This window comes from Calidris pugnax, unplaced genomic scaffold (genome assembly GCF_001431845.1).
Source record: "Calidris pugnax isolate Ruff unplaced genomic scaffold, ASM143184v1 scaffold39, whole genome shotgun sequence".
Classification (NCBI taxonomy): domain Eukaryota; kingdom Metazoa; phylum Chordata; class Aves; order Charadriiformes; family Scolopacidae; genus Calidris; species Calidris pugnax.
Window position 1 is genome coordinate 7,283,792 of NW_015090828.1, and position 17,009 is coordinate 7,300,800.

The 17,009-nt window shown below is 35.8% G+C and overlaps 1 protein-coding gene across 1 annotated transcript in view; it reads right to left on the minus strand.

Annotated features, from left to right (window-relative positions):
• The window catches only part of CTNNA3 (catenin alpha 3), a 497,320-nt gene that overhangs the window by 47,690 nt on the left and 432,621 nt on the right, over positions 1-17,009 (minus strand). Inside the window, exons 14-15 of the mRNA XM_014940453.1 lie at positions 10,791-10,883; positions 3,027-3,208 (exon numbers count right to left, since the gene is read on the minus strand). Of these exons, the coding sequence (XP_014795939.1) occupies positions 3,027-3,208; positions 10,791-10,883 (275 nt within the window). The remainder of the gene's footprint in view (positions 1-3,026; positions 3,209-10,790; positions 10,884-17,009) is intronic.

The window sequence follows — 17,009 nt, forward strand, 5'->3', positions numbered from 1 at the left end:
AAGGTTCATCATCAAGTTTTAGTAAGATTATGTCATATAGCACATACAAAGTTTAATGAAAGCTACAAAAATACATTACATAAAATTATTAGCTTGGCCTCGTGTCTATCTGTAGAGGACACACTCATGAATGTTCAGTAGAATTGTTTCAAAGGAGGTTCTGCAGGTCCCTTCAGCCAAGACTCGAAAGCAAAGGTGTCTGCCTCTATGATCAAATAAGGAAGCCATAATAAGGGACTTCAGATGGTTATTCTTCACATGAGTCCTAACTTCTGCTGAGCTATCACTGATTATCACTGAAGTCATTCTGAAGTATTTTTGTTCATGATGTGAGGTACACGCATCAATACTTTATGCCACCATTATTTCCATTACCTTCTGTCTGAATAATGAGCTGTTTTGATACTGATGTTACCTTGGTTTAAAGAAAGCAAAGGTGTCTGCCTCTATGATCAAATAAGGAAGCTAGGCCATAATAAGCGACTTCAGATGGTTATTCTTCACAAGTCCTAACTTCTGCTGAGCTATCACTGATTATCACTGAAGTCATTCTGAAGTATTTTTGTTAACATAATAAGGGACTTCAGATGGTTATTCTTCACATGAGTCCTAACTTCTGCTGAGCTATCACTGATTATCACTGAAGTCATTCTGAAGTATTTTTGTTCATGATGTGAGGTACACGCATCAATACTTTATGCCACCATTATTTCCATTACCTTCTGTCTGAATAATGAGCTGTTTTGATACTGATGTTACCTTGGTTTTAGTTGAATATATAACTGTTGCATTAATGTTTAGGATAATACACACATGCAAACACACTAAGATGTCAAGATTACTTGAAAAAAATGATCTGAGGTACACACATCGATACTTTATGCCACCATTATTCCCACTACCTTCTGTCTGAATAATGAGCTGGTTTGATACTTATGTTACCTTGATTTTAGTTGACTATATAACTGTTGCATTAATATTTAGGATAATACACACTAAGATGTCAAGATTACTTGAAAAATGAAAGCTTTGGAAACACTCATAAAACTGAATGCAAGGTAATACACTTGAAGGAAAACAAAAATCAGCTTAGGTAACAAGTGACTCAAACATAGAAATGTACTATTTGCCTGAGTAGCTTCTAATGTTAACAAACACAAAATGTCAGAATCTTTTATTTCTTCCATGTCCAAGAACTTGGAATTACAGACTGGAGAGATCAAACCCTAAGGTGAGCTGGGGCTTGCTGTGGCCTCTGCATTATTCATCACCAGATTTTCATGGACAAGGAAGGAAGAAAGCCAGCTGTGCTCCTCAGCACTGATCTGCCACCTTTGACAGAGCAACAGTAAGAGGAATGGGAAGATCCACAAGAGTTCACCTAATGTTTCGATAGATATGACCTTCATTTTACAAGACTTTGTCTGGCATCATTGAAGAAGAAACAAAACCTGAAAACATATTATTAATAGGCTTACTCAAAACCAGCTTTCTAAAGATGTGAGTGAGGTAAAGTTATGTAAGATACAAAAAGGATCTTGTAAGACCATTATTGTGTGTTATAGGGTGACCTTGGTTTCTGTTACTAACAGTCCTAGTAACTGAATAAAAGACTTGGTAGGGCAGCCATACCCCCAAGAAATTACAACTTAAGTATCTAACACATAATACAAGCGTATATACTAGCATTTACTTGCATATCTCAAATTATAGTCTAAGCCTCTATGAATAAAAAAAGATTAATAAATTTCCTAAGGTTTGGTAGAATCAAAATCCATCTTCCAATAACGTAGTTCCCTACCATACTCTGAAAAAGACTAAGACTTCTGCTCTCTCTTCCCAATAGCTTTTAATTTTACTTTCAAGTAAGTTATTAGAAGCAAAATACTGGCCTGTTGTTAAACATCAGAGGTGAATTAGTCACCAGTGATGCTAAAAAGGTAGAAATTCTCAACACTCTCTTCACCGCTGTCTTTACCAGCACTGTTGGATCCCGGGCCTTGGGAACAACAATCCAGGTTTTATGGCACAATTTGTTTTTTTTTTCCAAAGATCTCAAAATAAATCATATACTCTTAAAAAGAATAAAAGGATTGCAGAGTTCAACATGCACGTCTTTAGGTCAGACCCCAGCTTTGTTAGCTGGTTCAGCTCTAGACAAATCTGTATAATTTATGCACCTGAAAAATTTGTCCAAGATGCTTAGATTTTTCTTCATACCTTGCATTAAATGTATTATGAAACATGAAGTGTCTTGCAAGAGTGGTTGTGTTTTAAGGTTTCACTTACCTATCAGCAACTACTTTATTAGTGACCAGATGGAAAAAACCCCCAAACACCAGCACTTACCTTTGGTACAACTAATATAATGAAATTTACTGAACATTTATTCAGTGCCTGGCAGAAAAAGCTCCTGAACATAAGATTGTTTCCCATATACAAGTATCATAGAATATATACTGGCAGCAGTGAGAAATACCAGCTTTGAAAGTTATCTGCTATAGGACACTTCAGTCTTTAAAACTACATATAGCAGCATGATACATTTTTGATGAAAGCGACAGCAAGTAATGTGATACAAAATATGCATGAGTCTGAATGTGTACCACCAGACATATGCTCTGTACAGTATGTTTTATGCTTGACAGCATGGTACAGTACAAGTAGAGAGAACAACAGATTAGACAGAGCTACAGCTTAAAATCAAGATATATTTTTTTACTTTTTCTCTCTAAGAGGAGAAATGAAACACTAAAAATGTACAAACCCCCCACCCAACCAAATGAGTAAGAGAGAACAAAGAAAAAAAAATAATTAAAGACAAGCATAGTTTAAAACTTCAAACCTCCCTCCCAACATTTCAGTACTACTAGCCAGTGTGTTAAAGCTAACAACGTTAATTTAGCCACTCTATTTTGTAAAGACGCTGTCACGTGGCATTAAAAGCTCAGTATTTCCTGCCATATCAATATGACAAAGACCTCCAACATTTACAAATATTTAAGACCCTTTTTTTGCATGATTACCTTGTGAAGTCAGTCATCTCCATCATAATCACACACATCCTCTTGGCCAAAACAATAATGTCATTGCTGGTATCGTCCCATATTTCAATCTCTGCATCAAGCTTACTCTTGACTTTTTTGAAGTCAGCCACTTGCTCAGCTATCTTTTCCTTTTCAGCCTCTGGCAGTTGAGTCATCTTGGCCTGAAACATAAAATAACTTGATTTGCAAAACGCCTATGTCAGAATGGCTGGGGTTTTTTTTTGTTCATTTTTAATAAAAATCACTGGATATTATTAAACATTATTACTGGATATTATTAAACATATAGTTTAAACATGCTGTGGTCTGAGCCCACTGTTCAGCCTGAGCACTTCAGAGTTTCAAAATCTGTATACTGTCTTGGATTGGGCCAAATTACCTGAGTGTAATGGGGACAGCAATGTCCGTGAAACCATTAATATTAGCATAGTGAGAAAAAGACAACTAAATTTTTCCAAAGAGTCTTTATGAAATATGACTAAGATTTTCCTTTATGTTAGGTACGAAGAAGACTAAGTGTTTTTAAGCGCAATATTCTTTGAAGTAGGAAAGAATAAAGGAAACAGTTTAATTGTCCTAAAACTTTCAGGTATGCTCGCCCTCTCTTTTGACAAGGTTCTACAATATCATTTTAAGAACTGGGAAAGACTTAATGAACATGTCAGAAATCCGTATGTGAATAAGGGTACAAAAAGTTATCTTGAACACCAATCAAAAACCATCTGATATTCAAATCAATTCACAGCCAAACTGGATTTGTAGACACAGCCCTATACTTGGCTGTGGCTCCAGACTAGACTCCTTGCAAACATTCCACCAGCTAAAGCTGTTTCAAATAAAGTTTTAGTATAGCTAGAAAAGTGGTGTGTTTTGTGCAAGTTCAGACTATGGAATCAGAACATTCAATCTATATGAAATGCATATATCTTTCCCACATTTAAGTATTAATGAAGCATTTCATATATAAAGACTGAAACAACTTCTGAAAATGCAGTGTGGTGAGAGAACTACTTATTTAATACTCTTCTTCATGAGCAAGATTATCAGTCTGCTCCAGAAAAAGGTCACTTTGTCAGAAACAGGCCAGGTAGCAGACAGGGGCTAAGATATTACGTGGTCATATTGCAATCCTGGCCCTTCTTAATACCTTTTACCACAGAAAGAGAGGAGACCTTTAGGTCTGTTGCTCTTGATGGCTCTACTGCCACAGTGGTTTTTATCTCTCGCCTCCGTTATGAAATGGCCCACCTTTTGCACCGCAGGCCATCAGGAACTCACACTTATGTACAGCAACTATTAACACACTGTAATTATGCTGCAATTAAACAATAAATATTTTGTGACTTTTTCTTGTTTATAAAACATCTACCATCCATAAAACAGAAATCTAAGGCAGTGGCTGAATTACTTATAATTGGTATAACAGGTAAGCAGTTTAATATGTAACGTGTATGTTTTTCAAGCCATGCCATTTCAGAGATTTTATTTATGCTTGAATCACTCTGTCATGAGGTTAATGTTCCCATTTATATGAATTAGTGGAAATTACAGGTCTACCAAAGTAGAACTATGTTATAATTGCAGTCACAGAACTGGAAATTGTACCTATTTTAAGGAATACTTCCTAAGAAAATCCCCACATAAAACAGACCAGAGCAGACACACTTTCCTCATGGTTATACAACAATCTTGCTGGGAAAGATACGAAACAAACAAAAATACAAGCTGGGCTACAGAGTCAAGAGAATCAAAGTACCCCTTTTTATCAACTAATACATATTTGCTGATTGGTGGACACTTATGGTATTTCCTAGCCCCATAGTTTTGAGTTTTGTTTTGAGTTCAAGAACACAGGCCTAGATCTGGAAACCACAAGAAAGATGACACTTTAATGAGGGAACTGTGACATACAGTACCCTGTGTGCCAACCATAACGAGTTTCAGGTGGAACGAGACATTATCCACTGGAACAAAGGGGCAAAGGAAACTACAATTCTGACCTTGTTTTTTCTTTCATTTCCCTCATACTGCTTCAAAACCATATACAGCAACAAAATAAAGCAGTTGTATATGCAGCCTTTTAAGTGCAGATGTAATTCTGTATCAAAATAGATAACACAAGTAAATGTGAAATAAAGATCTAAATTGAATGACTGCTATTAAGTGAGTGCAGGTTTATTTTGTCCACCAGGAGAAAATGATTTTTTCATTACTTCTAAGCCAAAATGTTTTTTATTGCAGTAGATAACGGAGTTAAAACCAAGTGAGAGAAGTTGTTGTGATTTTGATATTTTTCTTCCTTCTATTAAAAAAAAATAATATCCAGCATATATTTCATTTTTCATATATTCAATTTCTTTGAATTAACTCTTCAGAAGGCTATCTATGCCTGGTAGCTGGGAGTCTCCGACACTGGGGTTATTTGCATTTTCACCAATGGTGTGGATGACAGAACCAAGAGTACACATCACACATTTGCAGTGTGAGAGGCCTGGTTTGACATGTCAGAGTTCTGGTTTACAATTCAGAGTCATCCTGAGAAACTTAAGAACTGATCTGAAAAAAATAACGGGATGTATTTCAGCTGAGACATGTACGAGCTTTTACACCTAAGAAAAATCACCAGTATGCACATGGAACTGGGACACAACCAGTCATCAGTGGTTCTGTGGGTGGGGATCTGTAGTTGATCAAAATGTTGTACTCTTGGCAAAATGACAAACTTCAAACAAAACTCATTCTGAAGTATGCCTATAGAGGAAAAGTGTAAACATTACACTAGCACTTGCTGTTGAGACCGAAGCTGGCATCATGCATTTAACAATATGAATAGCCTAGATAAAAAATTCAACAAGTCATTAACCAGCTGAAAAGCATCCAGAGGAGACAGAAGCAGAGCAAAAAGGCATCCAGAAACCACTGCCTTAACGGATAAATAAAGGGTATTCGAGTTATTTAATCCGGAGTTCAGAAAACAGATAAGACACGGGATAAGAATCTACAAGTACAAAAAAATACTATATCTAGAAAAAGGCAATCTGAGTTCCTCTATGTCCACAGCGGTTAAGGCTAATACTAACAAACATGCTTAACTGCAACACCTGAAGTACAAAGAATAAACTTTCCCATAAACAAACAATTCCAGTAATGAATAGAGACAGCAGTGCAATTATTTTTATATATGTACAAGTCAGGAAGAAGTGTATTTATTCCACCTTGGGACAAATGGCTGGATTAGCTTACCTTTTGGGGTTCTTTCCAGTCCTACTTTGTAACAGTGTAGTGTATTATATAGCTACAACTTGACTGCTCCATAATTCCATCTCTTCCCCTTACTGAAACTGGGCTAACTTAAGAATTATCAAAGAAATTAAATACCTTTTAGAGATCATGACTTTTAACAGGGAATCTTTTGCCATATATTAAGTGTCAAAACGATTATTAGTAGAACCTACTCAAAATTACAGGAGTTACTTGCATGCTTGAATTCTTACCATCAGGATTTCAAGCTTCTGCGAGGCTTGGATAAAAAATAAATTTAAAAAATATTTTAAATGTGGCTTTTTATTTATAAAATAGCACACGCTTCTATTAATGTATGCAAGCATTTATATTAACATAGGAACTTAGATGTAAAGGACTTGTTACCTGAGTAAGAATACCCGACTCATTTGAAGGCAAACTGACTTCCCTTCCAAGTACTGCTTTATGCTAGTATCAATAGGTGTTCTTGGTGTTTGCTTTTACATCTATTCTCTCTTCTTAGACAGTTTGTTAAGATTTTTATGCAGTCATCTTTTCAAAACCAAAAGTATTTTTAGACATACATTAATGATTGCTGTATTTAAGATGTAATACAAATCAAACAGTAAAATAATTCAGCCTGGATTTGCTCACTCCCAATATAATATACACAGAGTCAACTGTCCGTAAGACCTGAATTGTGTATAGCATGCAACAAATCTCTATAAAAGAAGCTCTTATTTTCAGACATTTTGTCTATGTATTCACAAAACAGTCTGCAGAACTCTGAGGAAAAATGTGGGTGGTGGCTGCCTGAAAGCATTTCTGCTTTTGTCATCTGCAAGTGGATTATGTACGACCTAACAAATTTCCCCTCTTCTTCAGTATGAACACGTAACCTGTAGCAATAACTTTAAAATTAAGCTACACTGTTCTCTTCACTAATGTAGTAACTTTAAGCACTAAAAATAAATTTTCTTCTATCATCAGAATGTACATCGTCTAAGTCTGATAATTAACTGAGCAAATACTTACTTGACCTTCTCTTCAATGCAAAATCATATGATAATAAGCCACTAACTACCTCAGTGGAATTACACTGAACATGATGGCATAGATTTCCTCAAGCAAAATTACTGTGTGATAAGCTTCCAGAGTAACTACACAGATTAGACACAACAACCAAATGAAGACCTAACTTTCAGCTGAGAAAAAACGCGTTAGTCCACAAGCAGTAGCTGCTCTTATAGGAGCTAAGGATTTGGTCCTAAGGATCTTCTTCAGGGATATAAAACCACCCTACATCCAGTTTAATAACTGAGAGATCTCACAGCACGCTGCCCAAGTTAACCTGCGTCCCGTAAGCACTATCACATCCATCCTAAAGATATGGAATTACGCGAGGGAAAGATCGATGAAGTAACATGTCCAATACTACCTATATAATTGCCTATAAACACAAGGTCAAATTTCAGTCCTGCCATCCCACCACTAACCTGTACTCTCTGCACAGAGAAAGACAGATTCTAAAGAAGTTACAATTAATAATACATGAACTTTTCCTACATAAGGAAAATGAGATTTGCTAGTTAAGATGTAGCCCTTGTTACAAGTGGCATGTGCACATCACATCTCATTTTACATGCTGTGATAAGTTTTTTTATGTTGTAGTAAAAAGACAAAGCAAAAAGGTACTTTCACAGGCACTAATTCCCTGGTGGAGCAGTGAGAGGTGTGATATAGGCGAAAATACAACACTTGACAAAGAGGAATCAAGAGTGTTGTTGTTACTTCTGGAATACAATCATTCTTGGAGTTACCACTGCATGTGAAAGCCTGACAGTAGCACAGGAAATCTGCTGCAGAGGACAAATCCCCATCTAAAGCTTAAAATCTATCTTTCCTATACAAATTCTTCATGTTGCTGAATAGGTTCTAGGTATAAATATTCGAATAGCAGTCGAAACATGAGGTCTTAAATCACTGTTCACATTTGCTGCAGCAGCAAATAGATCCGTTCAAACATTTGTTTAAAAAAAGAAGTGTACGTGAAGATTTCATTTCTGTCAACATGTTGATTTAGGTTAAGAGAGTATGTATGTACCTTAGTCAGTCAGAGATACAATTTACTTTTAAGTTTTTTGGTAATGTGCCATTTATGACCCTGATACCACAATCTGAAAACTAGGAAAACTGCTTCCAAGTAAAAATACACAATCAGACTTTAAGCAGTGACTTCTACCTAGATCCCCCAAAAGGAACATTTACAGTAATTGTATTATTTTGGGGAGAAATGAAAGAAAAAATGGAAATGTACCTCCTGTACTGTCGAAATACCGTTATTTCAGAGATATTAACAAAAGTTTATCTATAAATAAGTGTCCCTTCCACCTCTTCACCAAATTCAATGACAGTACAGATTATATATCGTCTCTGTAGTACAAGGAAAAGTGTATTCCAGAGATACCTCTCCACAGCAATAACCTACGCTTCTGATTCTTGACAGCCAGCTCCCTACCTACAACAGTCCTCAGAGCATTTACTTCTTGCTTTGTGTACACATCTAGAGGTATGTGTTATTTACGGTTTTCTTTTGAAAGAACATTCCTTTAAAGAAGTATTCTGGTTTATCTGAGAAGTGGAAGACCATGTGTGAAAATGTGATAATTTTCCCACTGAGAGAAAAACTTCAAGTGCATTCATTCTGGGGATTTATGAAAATATGTAAGCACACCATCTGTATCTGTTCCAAAAAAACTCATAGCATGTCATTTGGATAATGTTTTGAAGGAAAACCTTGTCTTTCTTAACTACAATAGAAATTTTAGCCTGTAATGTGGGGAAAATGTGTTAACATTTACAGAGAGCAGTTTTAATTGAGACAGGCAGCTAGTATATTTTAATCGCCAATTATGTTTATTGAGTAGTAAGATTGTACGAGGTGATCCTTCACATAGTTACATTTCTCACAATGTTTTAGTAATCAACTGACAGTTAATTAACGTGTCATTGACACGTATGTATGCAACACAAGTGGAATAGTGTTCATTTTCGTTAGTAATTTTTCATTAGTACTTAAGGTCTTAATACAGAAAATATTTGTGTTTGATAAATAAAAAATGTTGCTGAAAAATAAACAGGAATTAAAATGCCATTTTCTTGACATAATTCTTTTTATATTGAAAAGTTTTGGGTTTTCCCAACTGGTTCTATCACTTATTATTTTCCTTATGGGAATACTACTAGAAACAATCAAGTGTGAGAGATGTGTTGTTGCTTTAGGTATTGAGCAAACAAGTAATGAAGTTGACATTTCTGGGCCCATGGATCTTTCCACTTCAGAAAGCTGGGAACAGGGTACAGTTGTGCTGAAACATTATTTAAAATGGAAACATAAAGAAGATTAATGTTTGCTAAACACATGATCTTTGTACTAAGAGAACTTTTACTATATCTAAAATGTTTTCAGGCTCTTAAAGATGTTTGACTTTTACTATATCAAAAATGTTTTCAGGCTCTTAAAGATGTTTGAATGCAAACAATAAAATAATAGCCAGCGATGTAGTGAAGTCCTCAGGTTCAATGGCGATACAGCAGGAAAACCAGATTCAGAACTTCCAGAAATACAGAAATCAGCAAATCTGTATTAAGTTTTTCATACGTCCAGCATGAGTTCACTAGTTAAGCAATAAACTATAAAATAGGTTCACACATGAACACAGCAGGAAAAGTCTGTAACTCATGCACTGTAGTGGCTAAGATTCCAGATATATCCCTTTCTTTTCTATGAACATGAACCTTCTTGTATGTAGAGGTTATTTTTGGCTAATATGCATTGCAGGCTTCAGTAAGACCCAGATATAAACATTTCCTTGTTATCCTAGCTTCTATTAGACCAAGCCACATTTATGAAGCTGTAACCTGTTAGAATTTCATTCAGTAAGTTTAAGAATTTTCCTATTTAATTTACATCGGTCACTAGAACAGGCTCCCCAGGGAAGCAGTCAGGGCACCAAGCCTGTCAGAGTTAAGGCACATCCAGATGACACTGCTAGTCATCATGGTTTAGGCAGTCCTGGGAGGAGCAGGCAGCTGGACTTGCTGATCCTTATGGGGCCCTTCCAACTTGAGATATTCTATATGTTCACCGAGTATTTACACCTTAATCACACTGTGTTTTTCTCTTTCAGGTCATACACATTGTTTTATGCCCTCGGCAGTCCTGGGAGGAGCAGGCAGCTGGACTTGCTGATCCTTATGGGGCCCTTCCAACTTGAGATATTCTATATGTTCACCGAGTATTTACACCTTAATCACACTGTGTTTTTCTCTTTCAGGTCATACACATTGTTTTATGCCCTCTGCACGTTTTCAGAAATCTATTAAGAGCTCAACACCACTTTAATGATTCACTGCATTATTTTAGGTGACTTCATAGAAACACAGTAGCAGTTTTCCCCTCATCAAATTGCTTTTTAAATAAATTGGTATAATACGCACCCTGTCAGTTTTCCCTTCGGTCTGAATACTTGTACGACTACGTGCATCGTGGTCTTCTTCAAGGTCAGATACATCTTCTAGCTCCTCAGGTGTCTGGGAAAAAAATGTAGAAATGGGTTATTCTTTTTTATGGGTAGTAACTTTGATATTAATTTCAAACATATTATATTTCGGTCCAAGAGAATATCTGACAAACAAAAAATACTACCGTTCTAGCAGTGCATTGGTTATTAAACCCTAACTAAAATCAAATTGTGTCAGAAGGCTCTGAATTAGTTCAGAATAGCCATGCTTTAATTAAAGCACTGACTTTCAAAGTTGGTAGTCAGGGAAGTTATTTTGCATTTAAATATTGTGCTATTTCTGCTACCGAAGGTGTCTTACAAGAAACCTTTACATTACAAGAATGGATTACATTACAAGAAACCAAATGATTCTTCTACATTTTTTACAAGTTTTTCTACTACTTGTCTTCACTGTCCAGAAATACTCCTATGCCCACTCTCCCACCTCCACATTAGGCATATCAGATCTAGTAGACCCTTGAGAGGGTCTAGTATTTTGTCTGAGAATAAAAGGCTTCAGCATCCTGCTGCTTTTTGTTGCTACACTGACATCAAAGAGTGCTCCAAGTCAGCTATGCACTCTGGGAGAAAAAAAACACCTTTTCTCCCATTTTGAATTTGTCACTTCTCGATTCTATCAAGCAGCATAAGTTCCTGCACTACAGGAAAAATTAAGTGACCCTAATTTGCTATGTATATATATGCCACTGTCTGTTCCTTCTAATCACCTAACGGCCATTTAAGCAACACCAACTTATTACATAAACATACACATTTTGCACATTTATATTAAGATAATTTGCTATCCTTTTCTACTGTTGTGATGTTTTCTCAGGGCTGTCTGTTTTTTGCCTGTAGGTGGATAGGAAGTAGTAGTTCTTACAGATAGCAACTAATGATATCAAGCCATCTTTCAACAAGGGAAAGCCAATTCCAACAGCATTAAGTAAATACATTTACACTTTATTCAGCATATAAGCCTTTCACACCCCTTAAACTATTATCCTTCAAACAATTACTGTATATCTTGGGGAAAAAAAATATTCTCCAAATTCTCTTCTCTCTTCCTCTCAATTGATTTTTTTTTTCCCCGTAAACTCCAAAACAGGAGTGATTTAGGCCAATCTATGACTTTCACTGTATATACTCTATGTACTATAATGTACCCACAGATAAAAGAATCTGTTTTGGTAACATAGGTTTTGTGAACTATTTTTTTCAACCATACATGACAATTCCATCAAAGAACATTGTTTAACCTATGACAAGAGTAATTTTCTATATGATCCAGGTCTTCAAATTTATGTCCTCATTCCAACTTAATAACATATTATAAAAAAATACAATAATCTTCATGCAGGAGTTCTGAAGTAAAAAAAGCATAATGAAGGTGGCTATAGAAAGGACACTAAATGCAATATTTAAAGCAAGTTCACTCATATTAACGAAATACTGCACAACAAAGCACACAAAACTTCTAGGAATATGAGCTATTCAAAAAATAATATTGGTTCTGCCAATGCAATAGAGCACCCAAGCAATTTTCCTTTATATAGCAGATTCACACTGTAAAGAACCAAATACATATATACACACACATATGGTCAAGACTCAATACATAACTGGTGACAGATCTACTACTGAATGGTCTACTACTAATTGACATCTCAACTTCCAATTAGAGGAAAATCCTGACATTCTTGGTATCCCAAAAGCCTGATGTGCCAAGAGAAACATGACAAGAGAAGGACTAACAGATAACCCTACCAAAAACAGGCAGAAAAAACCCTGGTCATTACTTTTACCCTCTTTTCAATCATGTCAAATGTTTGGTTTTTTTAAACCAGAATTGCTATATATTCTCACCTGCTTATTTTTACTATCAAGTTACATATAAATAAGATTTGTTGAGAGGAATGTAGGGGTCTGTTATTTTATTTCTGGGTCCACAGTAATGGCACTACATTAAACTGAATAAATCCACCTGCATAGACATATCTGTGGGAAAGCACCTCTGTGGCCTGAGGGCAGTACATAAACTACTAGACTTCAATGTCAGCCTTGAAACAAGGTTTAAATAGCACGCCATTACTTCAAGAGCACACAAGTAAATTTTACTCACTGAACAAAATAACAATAATTTATATGAGATAACATTATAAGAAATGAAGAACTCCTCAAAGCTGTTGCAGAAGCTGGCAGAAATACAATGCTGGTGGTGAAAAAATACACAAATTTCCTCCAGCAAATAGACGGGCATCAATTCTGGGGGCAAAGATGAGCATAATGCTACACTGGTAAAGCAGGCAAAAGGGGTATTTTATTTTCAGGCAAAGACTAACAGTGTGATGAAGTCTCCCACCTTTACTCTTGGAATTAAACATAGTAAAAATTCCACAGTATCCAAAAGCTGTTACCATGCACAAGTTGCTTGAAAACATCGGTGTGGAAGGAAAAATCAGATTTTGTTGTGTGTGGATATCCATGAAATTAAAAAAACAACTACCACAAACTCACTTTAATTGAAACACTGAGACACTCTTATTAGAGGACCAATAACAGAGTATCAAAACAGAGTAACTTTAGCTTCTCATGATTACATTGACCAGGGCCCTCAGGCAGGTAATAGCCTTCAATCAGTGAGAGGTTTAGAGAAAAAAGAAGTTACTTTCTTTTTAAAGTTGCACATAATTAGTTACTACATATAGAAATCTATTGTGTGACATTAGTTACAATTTTTCCCTCAATGATCATAAAGCTGGATTGGTGGTAGCAGGGCACTGTTCCTTCCTTTGTGAAGGCATACTTGGGAATGTTTGACAATCCCCCATTTTCCATTGTAGGGTTGTTTTTTTGCTCTATAAAACATGGAATTCAAGCTGCTGTGACAGGGCAAAATAGTTAATAATTTTGACAGGGTCACATTATTTGTAAGTCAACTTTAGGTCAAGTCATTAAGAGCTATATACCATTACCACCCCACTACAAATTGCATACATTTACAAAAAAAATATTTTAGGAGGCACTGGGAGAATTTTGTAGAATTGTATTGATACATTTTTCTATTTACTAGTTTTCTGTGAAGTCAAAATACATAAATATTATCAGCCTAAATGTAGAAACCTTAGCAAAGAGGACAGGAAAATGACACTAGTGTATGACAACTCTAACTGATAGTCTCAGGTAAGCTTTTCACAGATGAAAATAACGATCTATTAATCTTATATTTCAAAACTGCAAGTTGTAGAACAAGAAACTGTTGCTCTTTCCAGCTGCACTCTCATAGGGATACACTCTCAAATTTTCTCAATACAGAACATTGGGTCAGTCTAAGTGCAAGCTGGCTGCCTCCAACCAGTCCCCTGCCCTCCATCATCCAGTTGAAGACGTCCCTGCTAACTGCAGGGGGGTCGGACTAAATGACCTTTAAAGGTCCCTTCCAAACTACACTATTCTACGATGCTATCTAGGAAAAAAAACCATTCTGATGACAAACCTTTTTGGCTTGCTTTTCTACAAGGACTTCAAAGAATAATTAATAAAACCAAGGCCTGGCCTTAGTCTTTAGATCTCTGCCATTCTTTCCAAACTGGGTTCAAGTATGCTTGTTGGTTTATTTGCTTTTTAATCCAAGCTTTGTAGAACACTGTGTTTCACTAGATTTTACATCATTTTCTCTACACTATTCTACGATGATATCTAGGAAAAAAAACCATTCTGATGACAAACCTTTTTGGCTTGCTTTTCTACAAGGACTTCAAAGAATAATTAATAAAACCAAGGCCTGGCCTTAGTCTTTAGATCTCTGCCATTCTTTCCAAACTGGGTTCAAGTATGCTTGTTGGTTTATTTGCTTTTTAATCCAAGCTTTGTAGAACACTGTGTTTCACTAGATTTTACATCATTTTCTCCAACACAGTTTTTTATGCTCCTCAAAACTGATTATCCAAACAACTTTATCTAGATTATTAATTTTTAAAGGTCACATACACCCATGAAACCACCAATTCTGCCAATAAAGGCTCTCAGTTGTTAAAAATAATGCAATGCCAAGTATAAAATCTCAAGGCATACCATGTAAACGGACGAAGAGCCATCATGATGTGAAAGGAAGGAAGCTATCAACTCGTATCTAACATTCAATTAAACACTTACCTTTAAACTGTCATTATATGCTCTTAGGTTTTATCTTATCTTGGTTTCAACAGTCGATCTTGTTCCCAAATGAATACTAAAACACAGTGCAGACTAACACCTTAACATGAGCCAGGTTGATGAGTGATGTCTTTATTATACCAATGCAAATACAGGAGTTACTGTGGTATGTAAATATCACAGCAGCAACAGAAATGCTTGTATGTACTCTAGGAGGATCAGAATTTGGCTATTATACTCTTCACTGAGAACAGAATGCGTTTAGAGATCATCTATTCTACTCTGGACATTTGACTAATCCCCATATTTCGAAAATTTCATCATGTCAAGCAGCATGTCATTCGGTGTAACAAACTATGGTAAACGTATCACAAATGGGCTCTCTGCAAATATTTAGCTAGTGTCTAATGATTTTGCGTATTAGTCACAACACCACCATTATCCCACACTTAATTGTACCAGATGACAGGCTGCCAGAGTTTTGATGCACTAGAGGGAGAATAAGAAATTGCAAGCATCACTTATTTTTCCTGACTAATTCAGTAAGATCCTCATATAATTACTGCTATCTATTCACTAAAAAGTACTTTTCAGGTTTTTGCTAAAAGCAACTATTTTGAGTGTTATTTTGAAAACAACCAAACCCCACATTATAAAGAGCAAATTAAAATCCTATGTTCTTAATCTGTCAATATTGTGACATCTCAATGCTATGCCAAATACCATCCCCCGCTATTTACTATTAAAAATAATCATATGTCTGTTCTTGAAATCTATTATTGGCCCTTACCTTAAAATGACATCTTTTACATATCACACTATTTGGGATATTATGAATATAAGGCTAACAAATGATTAATAAAACCAGAGGTTAGAACTCTGCCTTTGATAGCTGTATTGTCACCAGCTGCTGGTAAGGAATTTGTCATTAAGTAACAGTAAAATCATTCTGCTGCCACAGCCTGTACGCATTACAGATAGTTCATTTTCTAATGTCGGTGACAAACAGTTCTTGTTATTAACAGAGAAAATTGTGCAAAAAAGCTTTTATAAATGTAAACTCTAATTTCAGGTAAGATTAGTGGTGAGAACATAAACTACAGTGAAGACCAAACAATTTAATTAATGATGAGAATAAATGATGAACTTTAACACTGCAAGATGAAAGTATTTTTAATGTAAAAAGATAATGTTATATGGTAAAGAGTTGAGGCTTTAAAAATAATAAATGCTGTAAACTCACAGTATGGGGCAACAGTTACCTCATTACTACTGGATGCTAGAAGGTTTTGTTTGCTCATTTAACAGTAAGCGAATTTTTAGCATCCTGCTCCAGGAGATTAAGACAAAAAAAGCTAAGATTAATCACCATTATGAACGGCTAGACAGATCAATAGCCTGACTCCATGTGACAACTCCTGTTTTCAGTTCTCACTGCGCATACATCAGGATAACAGTCTTCTCAATGAACAGCCCAGGAGACGGGAAGGATGTGAGCACAGGAGTACAATTGTGAAAAGTGAAATTTTTGAGAACTGCCTTCTGAAAAATCCTTTTAAAGTAGAGACTGTGAAGTTGTCACTGCTGAGTAAATGGCCACAGAGAGTTTTTAGCACCTATTTTCTATTGGAAGTTACACCTCTTTTGTAGGAAATCTGTATTTCAGCCCTGTTTTCATTCCTTCCTTTCTTGAAGTTTGGTTGCACCCACTGAAGCACTGATGGCCCTTTGTAGGTATGCCACTCTTGTATAATGCCTAGGACAATTCAAAGAGAGTTCACTTTCTGAAAATACTGACCTAGTTACACTGTTATACAAGTTCTGAACACATACTTAAAACTAAAAAGTTGGGAGACAATTGAAAGTTGCCTGAAAATGACGATTAGTAATGGCATTGTAACGATAAAGATTAAAACATACAAGGAAGATAGATGAGGTAGCAGTTTTTACAAAATGAAACAGCGTGATCGCAAAAGAAACTAGGATTTCAAGACTTCAC